General features: G+C 44.6%; 1 protein-coding gene and 1 pseudogene across 1 annotated transcript; one reads left to right on the forward strand and one right to left on the reverse strand.

The window, feature by feature from the left end:
- The first annotated feature begins 5574 nt into the window (after positions 1-5574).
- On the forward strand, positions 5575-8302 carry LOC145539729 (mannose-binding protein A-like). The gene is made up of 4 exons (XM_081573783.1): positions 5575-5758; positions 6143-6259; positions 7131-7205; positions 7846-8302. The coding sequence occupies exons 1-4, from the start codon at positions 5578-5580 to the stop codon at positions 8217-8219; spliced, it is 747 nt and encodes a 248-aa protein (XP_081429909.1). The 5' UTR covers positions 5575-5577; the 3' UTR covers positions 8220-8302.
- A 7821-nt stretch (positions 8303-16123) lies between these two features.
- On the reverse strand, positions 16124-18076 carry LOC145539535 (2-iminobutanoate/2-iminopropanoate deaminase pseudogene; annotated as a pseudogene).
- Between the last annotated feature and the right edge of the window lie 2378 nt (positions 18077-20454).

The raw sequence follows: 20454 nt of genomic DNA on the forward strand, positions 1-20454 counted from the left end.
TGCGGTTCATGGGGTTGCAAAGAGTCAGACACGATTGAGCGACTGAACTGAACTGAGGGACTTATTTCTTCTCACATTTAAAGCCTCTGCTCCCTGAGTGTCTGCTCACGGTCACTCAGCCAAGTCAAATACCAAAGGGGTTGGGGTGTTTATTCCACACACTCTAGTGGGAGGTTCTACAAAGTACGATGGCAAAGGGCATGGCTATGTATTTCTATGAAAAGAAGACATGAAAAACCAGGAGCTATCATTCAAGCCACTGTGGACCTATCTGCCAAATATATTTGACTTTCCAAAGAACAAGGTTTTTGAAATTTTATTAATAGCTCTATAGCTATTTCCTTATGCTAGTTCATTAGTTACACTGCTAAATTTTTATTTATATCTTTATTTTTCCTTATTTATTCCTTACTTACACTTTTTACTTGTATTTTAAAATTTATTTACTTATTTGGCTGTGCTGAGTCTTAGTTGTGGCACATGAGATGTTCAACTTTTATTGTGGCATGTGAATCCTTACTTGCGGCATGTGGGATCTAGTTCCCTGATCAGGGACGGAACCTGGGCCCCCCGCATTGGAAGTGCACAGTCTTAGCCACTGGACAAACTGAAGTTCCACTTATACTGTCTTTTTAAAACTGGCTGTTTATCTGTTGTCCAGAGTGACAGTCTTCAGAGACCAATTTTTGAGTCTTCTATCAGTCAGATTTCACTCTGCTTACTTCTCACTGTGTTTGGTAGTTTTTACAAGGTAGATTCAAACTGACCTGACATCCATCTGAGAAAATTCTGAGTGCCTTGGTTAAGGGTAAGGTCCTTGATTGCTTTTATGTCCCCACAGTATACTAGATTGCGATGAACTGGGACACTTGGAAAAACAGTTTTTCATCTTGGCATAAAGGGAAAAATTCAATAATAATAATCATAGCAAAATAATACTAATAAGCATAAATTCAAATGCCACATCTATGAGAGGACAGGCTTATGGCATCCTCAAGGGAGGATCTTTATTCCTGCCAGAGTCAAGGGACAATGTTTCTTATTGTCCCTTTGCTTACAGTGCACACCCCTCCCTCCTCCTGTTCCAAGCTCTCCCCTCCTTCTATAGCCACCTTTCCTGTAAATCTGTAGCACATATAGGGTCCTGAAAGTTAAAGTGTTAGTCACGTAGTTTGTGTCCAGCTCTTACAACCCCATGGACTGTAGCTGGCCAGGCTCCTCTGTCCATGGAATTCTCCAGGCAAGAATACTGGAGTGGGTTGCCATCCCCTTCTCCAGAGGATCTTCCCAACCCAGGGATCAAACCCAGGTCTCCTGCACTGCGGGCAGATTTTTTTACCATCTGAGCCACCAGGGAAGCCCACATATAGTGTCCTAGTTGTATGTAAATCTCTCAGTTTCAGATTTCCACCTTTCTGGGAGGTCTGCTCATTTGCTTGCTGTATGGTTTGAGTGTTCTTTGTCCTTTGAGCCTAAAGGCCCTTCAAAGTTATGTCAATGGCATCAGGAAAGCAGGGGGAGGCGATCTTCTCTACAGTGGGCTCCTCTCAGCGCCTGGCAGGCTCCTTGATGACAGGAATCTGGGAAGCTTGCTGAACAGGGCACGGTGACTTGAGTACACAAGGGCCAATGACCCTTGAGGAGCCAAATCACCAATCATGAAGTAGAGTCAACGGGAAGTGGCCCCACCCCCCGGGGAAAAGCAAACCTCTAGAGTTGCTTTAGTTGTTAGAATAAGTGTTTCAAAGAGTGGGTGTAAGTTTTGGGGAAGGCAGGAATTCAAAGTTGCATCAGGGACTTGAAAAAGGCCATTTGATCAGGCTCTGTAGATAAGAACACATGCCTGGAAACCCAGGCATGGAAACCCAGGCATGGAGGAGCCATGGACTGATCTGGTGTCTGCCCTGCTCAGGGTCTCTGCTTCTCTCCTCACTCTGTTAATGGCTCCTCCCTGTGTGCCCAGCCCTGAGTTACACCCTGGAGACAAGGAGGTGAATCAAAGGCAGCTCCTGCCCTAGAAAAGAGAGCACAGATATCAGCTCTAGGTGGAGGGAAGTCAAGAGAGCTGCTTTGAGGACACAATGCTGGAGGATTCCTTTGTTTCATAATGTTTATTGAGCACTGATTCTGTTCCAGGCCCTCTTCCAAGTGGGGAGGTAAGATCCCTGTTCTAATGAACTTCCTTTTCTAAAGGAGTAGGCTGGTCAATACATATGGAAACCAAAGAAATAAGACAATTTTATATATAGATAGACTATAAGCAGATAATTAAAACAGAACTATAATTTTGTGATAGGCCTTTCTCCAGTGATATCACTTAAGCTGAAATCTGAATGACAACAAGTAATTGTGCAAAGATGGAGAAAAGTGTTCTCGGCTAGAACACCTAGTACAAATGCCCATGTTCAACTCTGAATTTGAGTTATTTACAAATACTTCCTCTCCTTGTGCCTAGGCCTGTGATGAGCCCAGAGAGGACAGAAAAGGGATGTTCTGAATGAGAAGAAAGGGATGAGGTGACTTAATGTTGTAGGTCTTTAACCCCTTTGCTGCTACCCCCAGTAAACTAAATATGGATGAAGGAGTGAACTAGGCAGAACAACTGATACAGAGGTGTGTACCTGTATGTGTGTGTGTGTGCCTGCCTGTATATGTGTGTGTGCATGAGCATGTGTTTGTTTGGTAGGATGTGTATGCATGTCTCTTCCAGAAATAAATATTGGGAAAGAACTATCTTCTGTGATTCTGATCCATGATCTGAGAATCTGTGACTCTAGATGATCAGATAGCTGAGCGGTAGAGATGGATGTGTGGCAGGGAGCAGTAGGAGGTGTCTGGGGTGCTGCGGTAGAGAGCTGCCCAGTGCTAAGCTGGAGAACCCACCAGCAGTTCTGGAGAACTGCCCAGGATATGGCAGTTCTAAGAATGGTTGTTCATTAATCTGGGGTTGAAGGCCAGTCCACCACTGTCTCTGCTTACTAGACTAGTTGGGGCTGACGTTGCTGAGGCATCTGCCAAAGGCCCAGGTTGGAGGACCAGCTTCCTGGCCACAGCCTCTGTGCTCTGAGGAGGCCCTAGTAGGTCATTCGTGGAGGACAGAAGTGGAGGCCTAGGCCAAGAGTCTGGCCATTTGATCCTGGTGAGTTCCAGGCCGCGGCTATGGTGGGGTCATCAGGCTCCCTGAGGGCCTCTGCCTCTCTCTGACCTGGGGCATTGTGCCCTTCCTGGATCCAGTTGACCATCTGCAAACTAAAGGTGGTCTTTTCAGCCAAATGGAAGGATGGAAGTGGGGGGTATATGCTAGCAACATGTTTAGCTCTGGCTTTGGTCTCTAGCATAATCAGGGGAGGTAAAGAAAGGAGAAAGGTGAAGATTTAATCACGAAAACTCCCTTCCTGGACTTCTCCAGCAGTCCAGTGTTTACCCACCAGTGGTTCCATCTCTGGTCCAGGAGCTAGGATTCCACATGCTGTGTGGTACAGCCAAAAAAGAGATCAAGTAATCCAAAAATTCAAAATCCTAAAAAAGAAAGACATTTCTCTTCCAACTCATTGCTTCTCACTGAGTCCTGGAGGAAAGAAAGGGTTAAGAGAGCTGACAGGCCAGGGGAGGTAAGGACAGATGCAACAGTCATGAAGCAGCTCCAGGGACACTGGGGTTAGAGGCCAGAGATAAGCAGAGGGGGAGGCCCATGGCGGCTGGGCTGTGAAGGCTTCCTGGAAGGGGGCCAGCTCAGGCAAAGACTGGATGGGGGTCTGATGGCTGGATGGGGCACAGAGCCAGAGAGGCATCTGGGAAGCTCGCAGACAATCCTGCCAGGAGGAGGAACATGAGCTGACCCCACCGGGCCCAGAGTGAACAGAAATTTTAGAGGCCTGGGTTCTGGCTGGACAAATGGCCTCTCTGTGGAAAATTCAAACGAAGGGAAGGAGGTAAATCTAAGTCTCAGTTGGCTGGGATCAATGACCAAGAAGCCTCCATTCTCAGGGTCAGAATAAAGTTCCATACCTCAGGGCAATCTGGGTCCCCAGTCCCAGCTAAGTGCCTGTCACAAAATAGAGACTTTATTAAACAAAATGTTTGACAGGCTGTTGGGAAACAGCTGTGGTTCTGAGGGTGGTTGGGACCCTGGGGTGTGAAACAGATTTTTATGTGAAATGAGACAATGGATGTTGTAAAAACAGGTGCCATCAAGCAATGGGCCTTGTAGGAACTTGGGTCACCTGCAACAGTTTTGAGTCTAGCTTTAGGGTCCATAGGAGGGGGTGGAAGAGGGAAATTTAGGCTATGTAGACCTTTAAGAAAGGGAGTGAAGAGAGCAGCCAAAGCTCATGCCAGCAATGAGCTCTCTTTCCTGGGCCATCACCTGTTCTAAAAGGAACAGGGCTTGTGTGTCATGTCCAGACCCCATGGGCTCTCATGCTTTAGGGCTGCCTAAACTACCAAGCCTTGAACCCACAGGGCAAAAGAGCCCCCGGGAAAATGGGCCCCTATTAGATCACTCTTGCATCTAAATTTGTGTTAGCACTAATCTAACTCTAATACAGTTTACTTATCCTTGTAGTAGTTTTCTAGTAGCTTAGGAATAACTCAGAGCCAAGAGTTGTGATATTTCCCTGTGTCAACTGCCCTGAACACAGGGCCCAACACATCAGTTGTTGTTCAGTAGCTCAGTCCTATCCAACCCTTTGCGATCCCATGGAATGCAGCACGCCAGACTTCCCTGTCCTTCACCATTTCCCGGAGCTTGCTCAAACTCATGTCCATTGAGTCAGTGCTACCATCCAATCATCTCATATTTGCTCAAACTCATGTCCATTGAGTCAGTGCTACCATCCAATCATCTCATATTTGCTCAAACTCATGTCCATTGAGTCAGTGCTACCATCCAATCATCTCATATTTTGTCACTCTCTTCTCCTGCCTTCACTCTTTCCCAGCATCATGGTCTTTTCCAATGAGTCGGTTCTTCACATCAGATGGCCAAAGAATTGGAACTTCAGTATCAGTCCTTCCAATAAATATTCAGGGTTGATTTCCTTTAGGATTGACTGGCTCGATCCCCTTGATGTCCAAGGAACTCTCAAGAGTCTTCTCCAGCACTGCAATTTGAAAGCATCAATTCTTTGGTACTCAACCTTCTTTATGGTCCAACTCTCATATCCATACATGACTACTGGAAAAAACATAGCTTTGACTATATGGACCTTTTTCAGCAAAGTGATGTCTCTGCTTTTCAATATGCTGTCTAGGTTTGTCATAACTTTCCTTCCAAGGAGCAAGTGTCTTTTAACTTCGTGGTTGCAGTCACCATCCACAGTGATTTTGGAGCCCAAGAAAATAAAATTGGTCACTGCTTCTACTTTTTCCCCTTTTATTTGCCATGAAATAATAGGACCAGATGCCATGATCTTAGTTTTTTGAATGTTGAGTTTTAAACCTTGTTTTCCCACTCTCCTTTTTCACCCTCATCAAGAGGCTTTTTAGTTCCTCTTTGCAGAGGTGGTGGCAAATGCTGGCTAAACAAAATAAGACAAAACTATTTTCCTCAACTCTCTTCATTCTAAGGTAAGGATCATGTTCCTGTTTTCATCACTTTCTGTCCTCCTGTGTGTGGTGACAGTATCCTTCTCAAATACAAAAGCCAGTGAGGATGCTCAGAAGACCTGTCCAGTGGTGGCCTGTACCATCCCAGTCACTAACGGCATCCCAGGAAGAGACGGGCGAGATGGACCCAAGGGAGAAAAGGGAGAACCAGGTAGAGGACAGGCCACTCTGCCTTCTTAAACCTTTACCCCAACAGGAGAGTGTCCTCGATCTAACATAGAGACAGGAGGAGGCTCACCTTTCATTATAGTGGGTGCCTGTGAAAGGGCATTCTCTCTAAAGATCCTTCTCTGGCTCTCCAGGATCCCTCATTGCCACACTGAAATTGGCGATGCATGGTTGTCCTTAGAGAAGGGGTGTCTTGTCTGCTCAGGGAGCTACCTTAGGACAGGCCATCCCCGGGATGCAGGAGGATCTTTCTTCCTTGGGTCACCACAAGTTGAGTGGCAGTTTTTGGGGTTAATCAACTATTGAGTTTTTGGAGAAAGAGAATGAGCGACAGCTACCTCGTCATATTTCCTTCATCTTCCAACAGGGCAAGGGCTCAGAGGCTCACAGGGCCCTCCAGGGAAAATGGGGCCTCCAGGAAATATAGGGAATCCTGGGCTTCCAGGACCCAGGGGCCACAAAGGAGATCGTGGAGATAGCTCAGGTAAGGAGCTTACCCCAGCATGTAGTAGGGGCTGAGGGGACTCAGGCTCTGGGAATTCCAGGCCAGGTGGGAGGTGCCCTGTCTCCTGCTGCCCCACTAGAAGATGCTCAGCTCTGCTTCCTGACCCAGCACTCTCGTTCCTCTCAGTTCCTTGGGGCCCAAGGCGATTCCCACAGGAACCTGGGTACAGACTTCCAAACTCCTCCAGCTGCTCCCTCAGCAGGCCACTGGAGGACATGTGCCCTGGCCTTTCTTCAGCTGCAGCAGTCCAGTGCGTGGTTCCAGGCTGCAAGGATGCAGACGGGTCTCCTCTGCTCTTACTTTATGTCTGGTGTCACAAGAGTGGCGTGAAAAGTGTTGGTCTCATAGGATGCCTGGATAATGGGGGACATCATAGCAACTTAGTTCAGAGTAAAATAAATTCAGTAACAACAAAACCAAAATGATGACCTCTTACTAATATTTGTCCACTGGCCTATCAAAATAATAAATGTATTCAAGAGTCTGCCTACAATAAGAAATTAAAATAGGATTAGGAAAATTTTTCAAAAAGGAGAATAATTTGTTGGGCATTTCTTATGAATAATTATAATATTTAAGAAATATATGAAGAAAAGGATCCAGAGCTATAGTTAATGGTATTATTATTACTACTACTATTATTATTATTTCCAGAGTTATAGTTTACAGTAGTTACTAAGTATACTTGGGAAGGCAGGAATACATTTTATTTTCCTTTTGCTTCTTTTTATTTTTTTATTTTTCTGAAATACTTCTTACTATGGTAATATATACATGTATTTTCAAAATACTCTGCTCTCCAATTTAAGGTCTTCTTCTCAATAAATATCCTCTCCCTACTGCTTTATAGTTGCTGAGGCTAAGCTGGCTAGCTTGGAGAGACAGATAAGGAACCTGCAATCAGAACTGGATCACATCAAAAAGTGTAAGCTTTTTTTTTCTGTCACCAATGTGTTCTTGATTGTTTTATCTCCAGAGAGCTCTAGGTTTTGGGGGAAGGATGGAAAAGAACTTACATGTATGACCACTTATTATATACCAGCGCTCGGTTGGTTGCCATTTTCTTAATAATAGGATTTCATTCAGTCCTCTTGCCATCCCTATGTATGGGTATTACACCCATTTTATTGACAGGTGAGAAAAAACTAGGTCCAAGAAGTGTGGATAATTAATTCACCAGCATGCAGTTAGGAAGATGGAGGAGGATGGAGTGGAGGTCTGCTGACTCTGGGATCTTTACTCCTTCCTCAGCACCCATGGGTCTCAGATGGGTATCCATGCCTCTTTCTCATCCTGGTGCCTACACCTGGCAGTGGGGCTCTAGCGTGTTTTCCTAGGTTCACCAGTACAGGGACAATTTTTCCAGATATTTGTCCTAAGGAGGGGATATCCCAGGAGATCCCTGGCTTGCTGCCAGGGACTTGCCTTCACCTTCTTACCAGGATCTCACCAGAGGTGGTGAAGAATGGGGCTCAACTCCAGATTCCCAGAGAAGGGCTTTTTCATCTGCTGTCCAGGGCTGGGCTCTAAGCCAAATCAACCCCACCTACCCTTTGTGATTTCAGTGCAAACCTTTTCCTTGGGCAAAAAGTCTGGGAAGAAGCTGTATGTGACCAATGGTGAAAAGATGCCTTTTTCCAGCGTGAAGGCTCTGTGCACTGCACTTGGGGCCACCGTGGCCACACCCAAGAATGCAGAGGAGAACAAAGCCATCCAAGACATGGCCACCGACGCTGCCTTCCTGGGCATCACAGATGAGGTGACCGAAGGGCAGTTTATGTATGTAACCGGAGGAAGGCTAGGCTACAGCAACTGGAAGAGGAATGAGCCCAATAACCATGGCTCAGGGGAGGACTGTGTGCTCCTCTTACAAGATGGGCTCTGGAATGACATCTCCTGTTCTTCCTCCTTCTTGGCCATCTGTGAATTTCCAGCCTGAAGAGGCAAGTTCCTCCGCCCCCTCAGCAACTCCCTACTGAGCTCTCTGCTGCTCTGGAAGAGAATTCAGTGCTTATGTTCCCACGTCCTGTGTTGACTCATTCCTTCTTGGGGATGGGAGGAAAGTGAAGGGGTGTATTGGATTGCGGGAGGAGGAAGTGAAAAGAGGCTGACAGTGGGGCATGAGGGTTTCTGGTCCAGTCCATGGCAAAGGACACCATCTGTCCTGCCTAAGAGCACAGCATTGGGTTAGAGTCAATTACAGAAAAAGCAAGCAAACTGTCTCCTTTTTTAGTGAGGACACTGACGGATCAGTGGAGGACCACATCTGTGTCCAAGCAAGCATTAGTCTCAGCCTCCAAGAGATCCAATTCCCATTTTTCCAAGTTGCCACTTCTTGGTGTCAAAGTCTCCTTCCTTCCGATGGCTAGCCCAACCCTGTCTACAACATAACTGTTGTTTTTAGTTATTCATGAGCTACCCCTGAAAATCTTTCATTGCCAGACTATAACACCTGGCATGGGTAACAATGAATAGTATTAAGAATCCCTTCACCTGCTCAAGTGGCTGTGGTCTCCCTATAGCCACTGGGGTGATCCTGAGGACAAAGGGCAGCCTTTCCTACTTGCATACTTTTAGGAGACTGATTTGATATTGCAGCATATGCCAGCATCATAGAAGAAAATGGTCAGGCGGGCTGTGTCATTCCCTACAGCATCATTGGTTTTAGTCCCTCCATATTCAGCATCCCCTTCCTTATGTGACATCTTCATCCCATTATAGATCAATAGGTCCATTATTAGTAGAGACAAGAGGGAAACTTCATAAAGGTGAGTTTCATACCCTGGAGGGGAAGTTATGCAGCACCATCCAGTCAGCAAATAAAACCTCCCCTCTGAGCAGAGTTCTGACACCATCTTGGCTGACAGTCAAGTTCAAGACCATGGATGTTCTTGAGCAATCTCAGGGTGGTGGAGCTGAGCTTATATAGAGCCCAGGCAACAAACTGGGGGAAGAGAGTGAATTCCGGCTCCAACTGTATGTCAAACACAAAATGAGATTGAAAATATTTCATGAATGGGCTAAGGACCACTTTAACTTAGTGAAATATCTTTGTTAAATTAGTTTTCCATTTTATTTTTCTTTGTATCCAAGCTACCAGAGGGGGCACTTCATACCTGGGAAACACTTGATGAGCATTTGTTGGAGGGGTGCACCAAAGATTTAGCAAAATGGATGAATGGGTGGAATATTGACAATTGAATATTATAGGGTAGAGTTCTCTCCAAGGTGTGCTTCATCTGCAAGGCTATCAGGGTAGGGGTGGGGTGTGCTAAAGACACTGGGGCTGGCAGGGTGAGGGGGAGAGTGCCTCGTCCTTGGCCTCTGGCCCACCAAGATGGTCACATCACTGAATTTTCAACCTCTTGAAGCTGTTCTTCAGGCACTGCTCTTGGGGGCAGTGAGAAGAGGGCTTTTGTGATGCAGAGCCGAACAAATCACTATTTGCACTTCAAATCCAGGCTGCTTGCCAAAGGAATGGGAAAGTGCCCAAAATGTATGGAAGAGACACATATGAAACATAAAGAACACAGGCTATGGCAAACAGAAGAAGGAAAGACGAGAAACATTTTAGAAGGAAAGAAGATACATAGATGATGACCCAGAACAAGAGAATTATGGTAACCAAGCATGAAAATTACACCTGAATTTTATCTTTGCCAAGATGAAAATGAGAAAATGGACAGGTAACCATTATATAATTCTTTCCATTTTAATAATAAGAATGAACAGGGATGGGGACCACTTCTACCCTGGGATGAATGTCTCCTTTGTTTACACTGTGCAAAAAGAACAGTGTCTAGCTATAAATTTGAAGAAGATATGGTCATGTGCTTCACAGGAATTGTTTCCCGGTATGTAATCAGTCCTGAATATTCTCATTCAGAATTTGTAGTGGGGAGGAAGCACCATGTAAGGAACTAGAAGCCTGAAAGGGAAATGGAAGAATTTCAAGGACTGATGATGAAGCTGAAGCTCCAGTACTTTGGCCACCTGATGTGAAGAACTGACTCATTGGAAAAGACCCTGATGCTGGGAAAGATTGAAGGCAGGAGGAGAAGGGGACGAGAGAGGATGAGAGGATGGCATCACCGACTCGATGGACACGAGTTTGAGTAAGCTCTAGGAGTTGGTGATGGACAAGGAAACCTAATGTGCTGCAGTTCATGAGGTCACAAAGAGTTGGACACGACTGAGCTACTGAACTGAACTAAATGTAATGAGTGCCCCCTCGGTCAGGGAAATGCAATAAAAATCTGTGGATGATCTCAAATTCTTCCATTTCCCTTTCAGCCTTCTTCTAGTTCCTTCCATGGTGCTCCCTCCCCGCTACATCCCTCAATTACTAGAGCTTCACATTCATGTTCTGAGAGCTTTCTATGAGATCCAAGACCCGATCCTGCTACCCTACCCATAAGCCAGTCCTGCTGAAGATCCTTATGGATTCCCTCTTGTCTTGGCCCATGCAAGGGCAGGACATGAATCTTCTCCCCAGGCTCTTGGACAGCTAGAGCTGGTTCTCTCCCTAATTGAGCACCTGATTGTCTTTTCAGAGCTCCTGTCTCTAGTTGTATGCTATGCTATGCTATGCTATGCTAAGTCGCTTCAGTCATGTCCGACTCTGTGCAACCCCATAGACGGCAGCTCACCAGGCTCTGCCGTCCAGGCAAGAATACTGGAGTGGGTTGCCATTTCTTTCTCCAGTGCATGAAAGGGAAAAGTGAAAGTGAAGTTGCTCAGTCGTGTCCGACTCTTAGCGACCCCATGGACTGTAGCCTACCAGGCTCCTCCGTCCATGGGATTTTCCAGGCAAGAGTACTGGAGTGGGGTGCCATTGCCTTTTCCGCTCTAGTTGTACACCTGGCAGCATTCTTCCCTCAGTCTAGGATTGAGGTAACCACCTCCCTAAATTCACTTTCCAGTTCTTATCAGCAAGCAGTGGGGCCTATGCTTATCAGCTCAAGAAAACATAGAGTTAATCTAAAAATGTATTCTCATGAGAGTTCAAAGATAGAAACTGAAGTTAAGCCAGGCTTCCCAAGATCTGGAACAAGAGGGAAATTATGGATTCAAGAAGACTGTCCAGATAATCTCTCTCAGTCTCTCAAGGGCTGAAAGCAGGCTGTTTTCCTTTACTAAAGGGCATATGATGACTGAGATCACTTGTACAGGGGACCTAATTAAGCCAGGTGCTCCAAGGACAGACCTCAGGGGCCTCAGGCAGCACATTTCCATTGGGACTTCAGGACTCTGAGCAACCTCTTGAGTCCTGTTGTTTGTTCTGATGGAAGAGGAATCTTCGCCATGACATGCTGGCTCCCTGGACCCCAGTTTCCCTATCTGCAAATTGGTCTGTAATGGCTTCTCCTTTTTAAAGCTGGATGAATCCATGATCACATACAGTTTCAGACCTACAGGGTCCATCTCGGCAACGCTGCAGGATCCAAAGATTGTCTTCAATTTTTGTTACCTGACAATTTTTTCCAAACTAATTGTGCCCTGAACAACTATCACCAATTCTCAGGTTCATAGAAAGTCATTCTGAGTGAGTTAGAATGGCAAATACTCCCTGCTCTTAAGATGGGGAGTCTGAGTTTAGATTATGTCTGTAAGTCAACTCTCTCCTGTGAAAGTATAGGTACAGGTTTCATTCCTGGACCAGAATGAATATAACTACCAAAACTTGCAACATTCAAGCCCAGGCTCCAGCCTGGATTCTGGATCCTAGCACAGCAAGACCTTGCAAAAACTGCAGGGCAGTCTTTGTTTGGAATCTTCCAGCTCTGCTGTTCTCACTTTTAGCCATGTCCAAACCAGAGGCTGGGGGTCTGGGGTACCAGCTGAAGCCCTAGCATTCACTCTGCTCAAATCCCCTTCCTGCCCAGGACCAGCCTGCCTCCCTTCTCTGTGGCTGGCACCAGGCGTCACAGTTTGCTCATTGCTGTCAAGGTTGTTTGCTCATTATTATGTAACTGAACTGTGCTTTAGAACATCCCAGGAATCAGCGATTTTTTTTTCCTGTTAACCAGGAAGGGATTGTTTATTATCATGGAGCGTGGGCTGGAGATGTCAGGAAGCAGACTTTGAAAATCGATGTTGTCCTTGTAACCCTCAGTGTCTGGTGGGATGCTGGGAGGAGAGGAGGAGCTCAGTGTGGGGTTCCACCTGGAAGGGGAGCCCTGGTGGGGCAACCTGGTGAAGAGGAGACAACTACAGACCCGTGGTTTTTCCAGGCAAATGCAAGTGTCATGCTCTAAAAAGTGAAATGCAAGTAACCATTCATTAGCCTAACAAACACCTCAGGCTGGGCCAGCTGCTGCCGACCCCAAATCCAGCCTGCCCTGTCCTGGCAACCACAGCGCTTAGGGCAGCGACCTGCAGAATTGCCTGGAATACTTGACAAAGTCACAGGCTGTCAGCTCTGCTCTGCACCCAGTGAACCAAAATCACGGAAATTTGTTGCCTTCATGAGACCCTGAGGTGACCAAGTGTGTTTGGTCAGTTTGGGAAACAACTGTCCCACGAAACAGCATCACCATCACTACCTTCTGCCTCCCCCTCACTTTTGCAGGAGGCCTCGAGCCAGGAAGCGAGACTTCCCCTTTCCTTGTAGACCCTTCATGAGGTGAAGAGGGTCCTGCTTCACTCTGTATTGATAGACCCCCAAATAATCTCCTTCAACTGATTGATGCCCCACTGATAAAAAGCAGCTGCTGACCGAAATCCTTCCCTGTGCATTTCCAGGATCTTCCTGTGACATCAGGGAGGGGTCTGGGCCTGGAACAGCCCTAGGGAGTGTCAGAAAAAGTGAGGCCCTGGGCAAGTGAGTCTCTGCCTGGGAAACAGTGTGTACATGGATTGGGGGGTGTTCATATGTATTTGTGTATGTGTGTGTGTGTCTATACGAAAACCAATAGACCCGGTACTTGAAGTTCCAGGCATCCTGTTGTAAGGGGGTCAGCCTCTGCCCTGCCCCCAGCCTGTGTCCAAGCTGCTCTCCACACTCCCCTCGCTGAGGACCACTGGCTCTGGGTGGTTCCAGAGGCTCTGGGTGAGGTGTGTAGGTGCTTGGTTATGGACTAAAGGGTCCACAAGTGGTTGCAAGTTGAGTGCTGGGAGGCCCTAGGGCTCAATAGAGATTATCTGGGTGCTAATAAGATCCTCCACCCCTGCCAGGTCTTGCACTGTAATCCTCACTATCGATTGCTCAGCACTCAGTCTTGTCCGACTTCTTGCAACCCCATGGACTGTAGCCCGCCAGGCTCCTCTGTTCACAGAATTCCCCAGGCGAGAATACTGGAGTGGGTAGCCACTCCCTTCTCCAGGGAATCTTCCCATTCCCTCCCGACCCCAAACTCCTTATCTGACCACTGAAGCAAGGTTGGCCCAACCCCAGTCATTGCAATGCCCTATTTTATTTTATTTTTAGCAATTATAGTTACCTGAAATCATCTTGACCACTAACTTATATCAGTGTGGCAAAATCAATGAAGAGCAGACTGCCTGGATACAAACCTGGCTCTACCACTGTGAAGCTGTGTGACCCTGGGCAAGTCACATACACTCTCTGTGCTTTAGTTGCCTTCTTGGTAAAATGGGGATAGCAGTAGTGCCCACCTCACAGGGGTGTCATGAGGGATAAATGAACTGATACACGTAAGGCACTAAGTACAGTATCAGCCTGCAGTAAGTGCCGTGCAAGCATCTGCTCTTGCTGCTCTTGTGAGTATTACCACACTACCACTCACCTCTGTAGTTTCAGGGCCTAGAAGAGGACTTGCTCAGTTGTGTCTGACTCTTTGCGACCCCATTGACTCTACAGTCCATGGAATTCTCAAGGCCAGGATACTGGAGTGGGTAGCCTTTCCCTTATCCAGGGGATCTTTCCAACCCAGGGATCGAACCCAGGTCTCCTGCATTGCAGGCAGATTCTTTACCAACTGATCTATCAGGGAAGCCCAAAAAGCCACATACACATTGAATAATGTTGAATATATAAACAAACAAATGAATGACTGAATCTAAATCCTCTCCCAAAATGTGTGATCTGATTCCCTTCTCTGGAGCTTGACTCAGCTTCAAGCTGGATGCAAAAGAGAAGTAGCCAGATTTGTTTTGGAATATGGCTCTGGGCACAGCCTCCTTTCTCGAGTAATGGGGTTCAGTGACTTTGTGCCCCAGGAGCTGAGGCCTCCTGCTGCCGTCTGCTGGTGTCTCTAAGACAGGGTCAGCAAACTCAAAGATCACAAGGCAGCCAGGTGAGAGGCGGGGTTCTGTGAGAACTTTGAGACTTCACATGATCCTGTTTTCCGCTCTTCCCCTTTCCCCTTGGTTGTTCCACTCACTTGGAATGCCTTTCCCTAAAAGCCCCTACCTGCAGGGCCAGATCCAGATACCCCACGCCCACATGTGTCTCCAGCACCCTGGACCCACCACCTTAAGACCACACTCACTGTGAACACTCTGGACCAATGCTCTAGGGCTCTGGGCTAAATTCCAGATTAGAGAGAAAGCAGTGCCACTTTCCTCCTCCCTGACCAGGAGCTGTAACCACCCGGAGCCCCAAGGCAAGGACATCAAATCTGACCCCAGGCCACAAAGTTAAAGTGAGGGAGGGCTGAGCTGAGGTGCCAAATTCCCTTCATCCTTGTCCTGTTTAATTATGACCAGTACCTGAAAGGAGATGAATGTATTGCTTTCAAGTTCTTTTCATCTTTTTCATGTTTGTGGTTACAGCATCTTTCTTATCTCTACTGCTCTGCTTTTTTTTCTTATATAGATTCATCAGGATACATTTTTCTTATTTGCCTTTAAAATGTCTGGTTTCTGGGTTAATTTATCATTTCTTTTATTTTTAAAATATTTCATTAATTTCACTTTTATATTCATTTGTTTTGTCCTTTATTGTTTTGTTGTTTTTAACATTTATTTCAAAATGATAAACTGTTCAATTATTTTCAGTTCATATTTTTATGGTTTTAAAATTTTTAATGGCAAAGTAAATATATTTTCCTCTGAGAATACCTTTAACTATAGCTTATAGATTTTTGGATACTTGTTACTATTTAATATGAATTTCTTTAATTACTACTAACATTGTGCATTTTTTCATGGTTCCATACTATTGGCCATCATTATTTCTTCTTTTATGAATTTTCTCTTTTAATTCTCACTTACCTTATTTTTTCTCCTTAGTTACTAATTTTTTGTGTAGATATATCAATATTTTATTTGGGTTTTTGTCTCTGATAGTCTTATTTTTTTTAATCTGGATGCCATTTTATTTCCATTAGAAAAATACTATCTATATAAAATTTGGTCCAGTTTCTTTTCCTTTACGTTTTTCATTCAAACTTAAATGCTTTAATTTTACTCAAGTAAAAGTAGAATTATATATCTGACATGAGAACTAAATATTTCACATCATTAAATTAATAGGATTTGATTGAATTAGATGTGCTCTTTATTTCTCAGGAGATATTTCACATCATTAAATTAATAGGATTTGATTGAATTAGATGTGCTCTTTATTTCTCAGGAGTAGTAACTCATCTTTCCCACATGTTATTTCCCTTTACTTTTGTGTTTCTGAGTTAATTATGTAATGCATGTCTGTTTTCCCACATCCAGTAATATGAGTGTTCTAGAAGTGTAATTTATAACATCAGTAACTAGATTCATCATTAATCTTCAATTCATGTTCAATTCTCCTTATTAAATGGAATTTCCATAATAATTTCAGATATTTCAGTCAACCTTACACTTTCCAACGAAGATTGTAAAACTGAAGACATTAATTTAAAAATCTGATTTAAATTCCAGACTATATGACACTGGGCCCACTTAGAGTGATGCTATCAGGAGAGGTCCTTGCACAGCTACTGCTTCAGTCTCAACCCGGCCTCCTTTGGGCAAAGCAGCAACCTGCTACTCTGAAAATCTTGTTTGTAAATATCATTGACAGTATTGAAGTCATTTATGTCAGCCAGCAAAACGGTTGTTTTTACCGCAGTTGTGAAGTCACAGCCTGCTACTTTCAGAATTTTACCCATGTTGGTGAGAGGTTGTTTAGCCTCTTTCTGCCACCCTCCTGGCACAAGCTGTCTACCTGCAGAGTCCATGCCTAGCTGTCCTTAAATGTTTATGGTCCTGTCGGCTAACACAGCCTGATTGCGGGACCAATGGCCACTGCGGCCTTTGTGGTGTGGATCACCTTTTCTTTCTTTCCAATTTGTTTTAATTTTTATTTATTCTTTTAAAAAATTGGAGAACAATTGCTCTACAATGTTGTGTCAGCTTCTCCCATACAACAGTGTGAATCAGCCATATATACACATATACCCACTTCCTGTTGAGCCTCCCTCGCCCCATCCCACCCCTCTAGGGTGATGACCCTAGGTCATCACAGAGCGTCAGGCTGGCCTCCCTGTGTTATTTAGAAGCTTCCCACTAGCTATCTATTTTACACATGGTAGTGTATGTATTTAAAGACAGCATGGCTAACCCTTTTCCCTTGCCACCCTTCAGAGACAACTAGCCCACATACTGCTCCTTCTTGCATCTCACTGCACTCTCTGATGGTCTTAGATTGTTCTTGTCCCTTCTAAGACTGCAGAAATCATTACTTAACATTTTCTTCTGGTTTTGATTTTTATATATAACTAAAAGAATCTGATTTCATTTTTCTTCTAAATGCTTAACCTTTAAGCTCAGCATTATTAATTGAATGATTAATTATTATCCTACAATTTGAGTATTCTATTTTTATCTTAATTATGCATATATAAGATATATATGTATAAATATATGTATATTTGGACCTGCTTTTGGACTTTGTGGTTTTTTACATTTTTTGTTTATTCCTGTGTCAGTAATACACTGTTGTAATTATGTTAGCTTTCTAAAACCTTTAAAATGACCAAGTCTATTCTCATTATGTTTTTAAATTAATTTTTATGGCTGTTCTAGGATGTTTATTCTCTCACCAGAGTTTTGGAATCCTTTGATGAAGTTTTCACAGCCTCACTCACTCTTTTTGGGGGATTGAGTCTTTCGGAATTCATATCCCTCTCATCCTCTTTTTATTCTCTCAGACTCTTTGTAGCTGGGGACCAAGCATCCCAGGCTTGTTCAAAACCCACCACTGGTTTTCCTCCCCTTCCCACTCTGGTCCATCCTTCTGTTTGCGGAATGCCTTTGCCTGGCCTGAAGTTGTCATCTGACCTTTTGGCCCTTACCCCTGAAATGAAGTATTCAGGGAGTTGATAAATGTGCAGAAAAGCTGGCAGTGATGTCACGGTGCTGTTTCTTCAGATCAGAGAGCTTGGAAACATCTTGAAATCACCTTCTTCAGGACTATAAATAGACTTACAAGTAGGAATGAAGGATTTTATTCACTCAACTCTTCCACTTATTCACTTTGTTCATTCCTTCTCCTTACTAAATAAATATGAAAAGTACCATTTTGCTCATGCAGGGCCCCCTTGAGTCCCTCTGTGGCTCCAAGTTGTTTCAGCCAGGCAGTCTGAGAGACTGCTCTGCTTAACTAAATGGAGATCAAATATGTGAATATTCAGAATGTATCCAGTAAGGATGGGCTACAGAGGCTGTAGTAACAACTCTAAAACCACACTCAAAATCCAAGTGGATCTAGGTGATCCCCAAGGGCATTTGTTTTCCATGCATTTGCTCAGGTGTCCAGAATCCTGGGTTGTCCAACCTTATAATCACCAACATTTCTGTGCTCACCAGGGCAGCAGAAAATTGGGCATTTCGGCAATGTTCACTGGCCTTCATCTTCTTCTATCCAGGAGGAACACTAGTCACAGGGCAATGCCTGCCTCCATAAGGCCTGTCTTATTGAAACATTAGTGAAAAACAATAAAATCTACCAAAAGATACCAGTCATTAGTTATATAGAAGCCTAATAGTCCCAGGCAATTCAACTGAACAATAATGAATATCTAGGTCTCTGAATATCTTGGTGCCTCCACAGGATGAAGGCTCTCCTCTATTCTCCTGGTGAAAACATTCTGCAATCCATCCACTTGTTCCCAGTCTACACTTTGAGCACCTCCAACACCCATTGCTGAAACACAATTTTACATCTGATCTCTAATGTTAAGGAAGTTCAGGGCTTTAGTATATGTGAAGGCCTGACATACCTGAATAAATGTTTGGCATATCAATTAATTTTTTTTTTTCTGATAGGTACCTGGTTTCTTTGCTCTACTGTATAAAACAGAGGCAACCTGAAAAGGTCCAGCATACCATTAAGCTTGAATTAAGGACATCTGGAAGGTAAGAGTGATCAAGAATGTTCTGAATGTAAACAACTCAAATGCCAGTGTTGTATATCAGCGAAATTCAGAACAAATCTAGGATCCTAGAAAAGTAAACATCAGAGGGGTTCCCCTAGGCTGTTCAGTATAGGGTGTGGGTTGGGCTGATGACAGGGCGGTTGAGAACCAAGAGGCAACTATAGAATATACTTGAGAACATACTATAAAACAGGGGCTTCCCTATGTGGTTGTCCCCCCTCCAGACATGGAAGGATCCCAGCTTGCTCCCATGATGTCAGCTGGCATTGTGAGCGTCTTAACATCTCTTGACAATAAGAGGCCCACAGCTCTGGCTTCACTTGGCACCTAGGCTACTAAACTAGGGTCATGGTTACTGTGGTTGGGGTGGGGCTGATGTGATTGGAGATCCATGTTCACATTTGCTCATGACTGACGATGTAGGAGGGAGAGACCTCTGTGTTCAAGAATGGTTAAAAACATGCATTTTCTGAAATACTTGCCTCTTTCCTCTGCTTTAATTGGACTGTGTCTGCAGAGCCCAAATGACTCTCCTTACTTATTCTCTGTGCTGGAGAGATGCAAACCAGACTCCCATGGCCCATGGTGCAGGTTGATCTGAAGCTTCTTCCTAGGCTTTGGGGTCTCAGCATTTGTCAACTTCAGCAACACAGATTTTTTTCTTCCTATGGCATCACATAGTTTCCTCTTGTCAAGAAATAGATGTGGCGTACATATTGGAATGAGTAGTGATCACTCACAGAGCATCTGCCCAGACCACCAAGACCTTCCATGCATCCCAGTGGATATGTTGGACTATGGGGTTCCAGAGTGAGTTGATTGGATCAGAGGTGGGCATCTGAGACAGGCAGATGCATTTTCACATAGTTTTGAATTGATGTCAAGCAAGAGAGCAAGAGTTTCTGATTTCTGTGACACACAAGAGACCTGGATGCAGAAGATTTGGTATGTAAATAAGGGAAAGAGGTGAGGATGGGCAGAGAGAGGCAGAAGCTAGGGAGGTGGCACAAGGTTGCCTGTCCCCACCCCCACCCCCCTACCCAGTCCTTCTAAAGTCAATTCAGAATTCTCTGTTCTCAGGGAAAAAAATTACTTCCCTTTGGCTTAAGTAGATCCTGTTGTTTTTCTTATTTGCAATAGAAACAGGCTGCTTTAAACTCCAGGCCTTTGTGTTGGAGAGCTGTTTGCTCATTATTGTGTAAATGTTTATATTCAGAAACTGCCAGGAATTGGGGATATTTTCAGTAACAGGAGAAAGATCTTAACAGGAGCCTGAGCTGCATGCTGTTGAGAGATGTGGCTTTGTTTTCAGACGTGCTGTTCCATATATGCAGTGTGGCTGCAAGCATGTTCAGAAGAGGGGTGGGGCTTGGGGGTCTATTCAGAAGAGGCCAGAGAGGGCAGTCTTCCTGGTCCCTGGGAACAAAGGAAAGAGTGGCCGGTTTCCTGTCTCCGGGAGGATATTCATCACCCCCTCCCATAAGCCTGTGGTTCATCCAGGCCTCATTATAATTTCTTAACCACAGATGTCATTTAAATCTTTCTTCATGGCACTGTGTCAATAAAATCAACTAAATATAAAAACTTAAAATAAACTAAATATTAAAATTTTTTGATCTAAAAATTTACAGGCTGAAAGTATAAGCTCTGGAGTCACATGGCCTTTTTCAAGAGTGAGCAGTAGCACCAGTGCTACCTGTACAAGTTCCTTTCCTCTCTGTGTCTTGGTTTCTTTGTCTGTAAAATGAGAAGGGTTTGACTAGATTATCTCTGAGGTAGAGTGGAGACAAACATCCCCAGTACTGCCAGGCAGGAAGAGGTTTGGGGATGAAACTGAATATGGCTGTTCACCCT

The sequence above is a fragment of the Giraffa tippelskirchi genome, chromosome 2 (assembly GCF_054371585.1).
Source record: "Giraffa tippelskirchi isolate mGirTip1 chromosome 2, T2T-mGirTip1v1.2.pri, whole genome shotgun sequence".
Classification (NCBI taxonomy): Eukaryota; Metazoa; Chordata; class Mammalia; order Artiodactyla; family Giraffidae; genus Giraffa; species Giraffa tippelskirchi.

What these genes read in the sequence shown, in the direction of transcription:
- LOC145539729 (XM_081573783.1), top strand. Translation starts at nt 5,578, where the DNA reads ATGTTCCTGTTTTCATCACTTTCTGTCCTCCTGTGTGTGGTGACAGTA. An exon ending in AGATCGTGGAGATAGCTCAG is followed by an intron (nt 6,260 to 7,130) that starts GTAAGGAGCTTA and finishes ACTGCTTTATAG; the next exon opens with TTGCTGAGGCTAAGCTGGCT. An exon ending in ACTGGATCACATCAAAAAGT is followed by an intron (nt 7,206 to 7,845) that starts GTAAGCTTTTTT and finishes TTGTGATTTCAG; the next exon opens with TGCAAACCTTTTCCTTGGGC.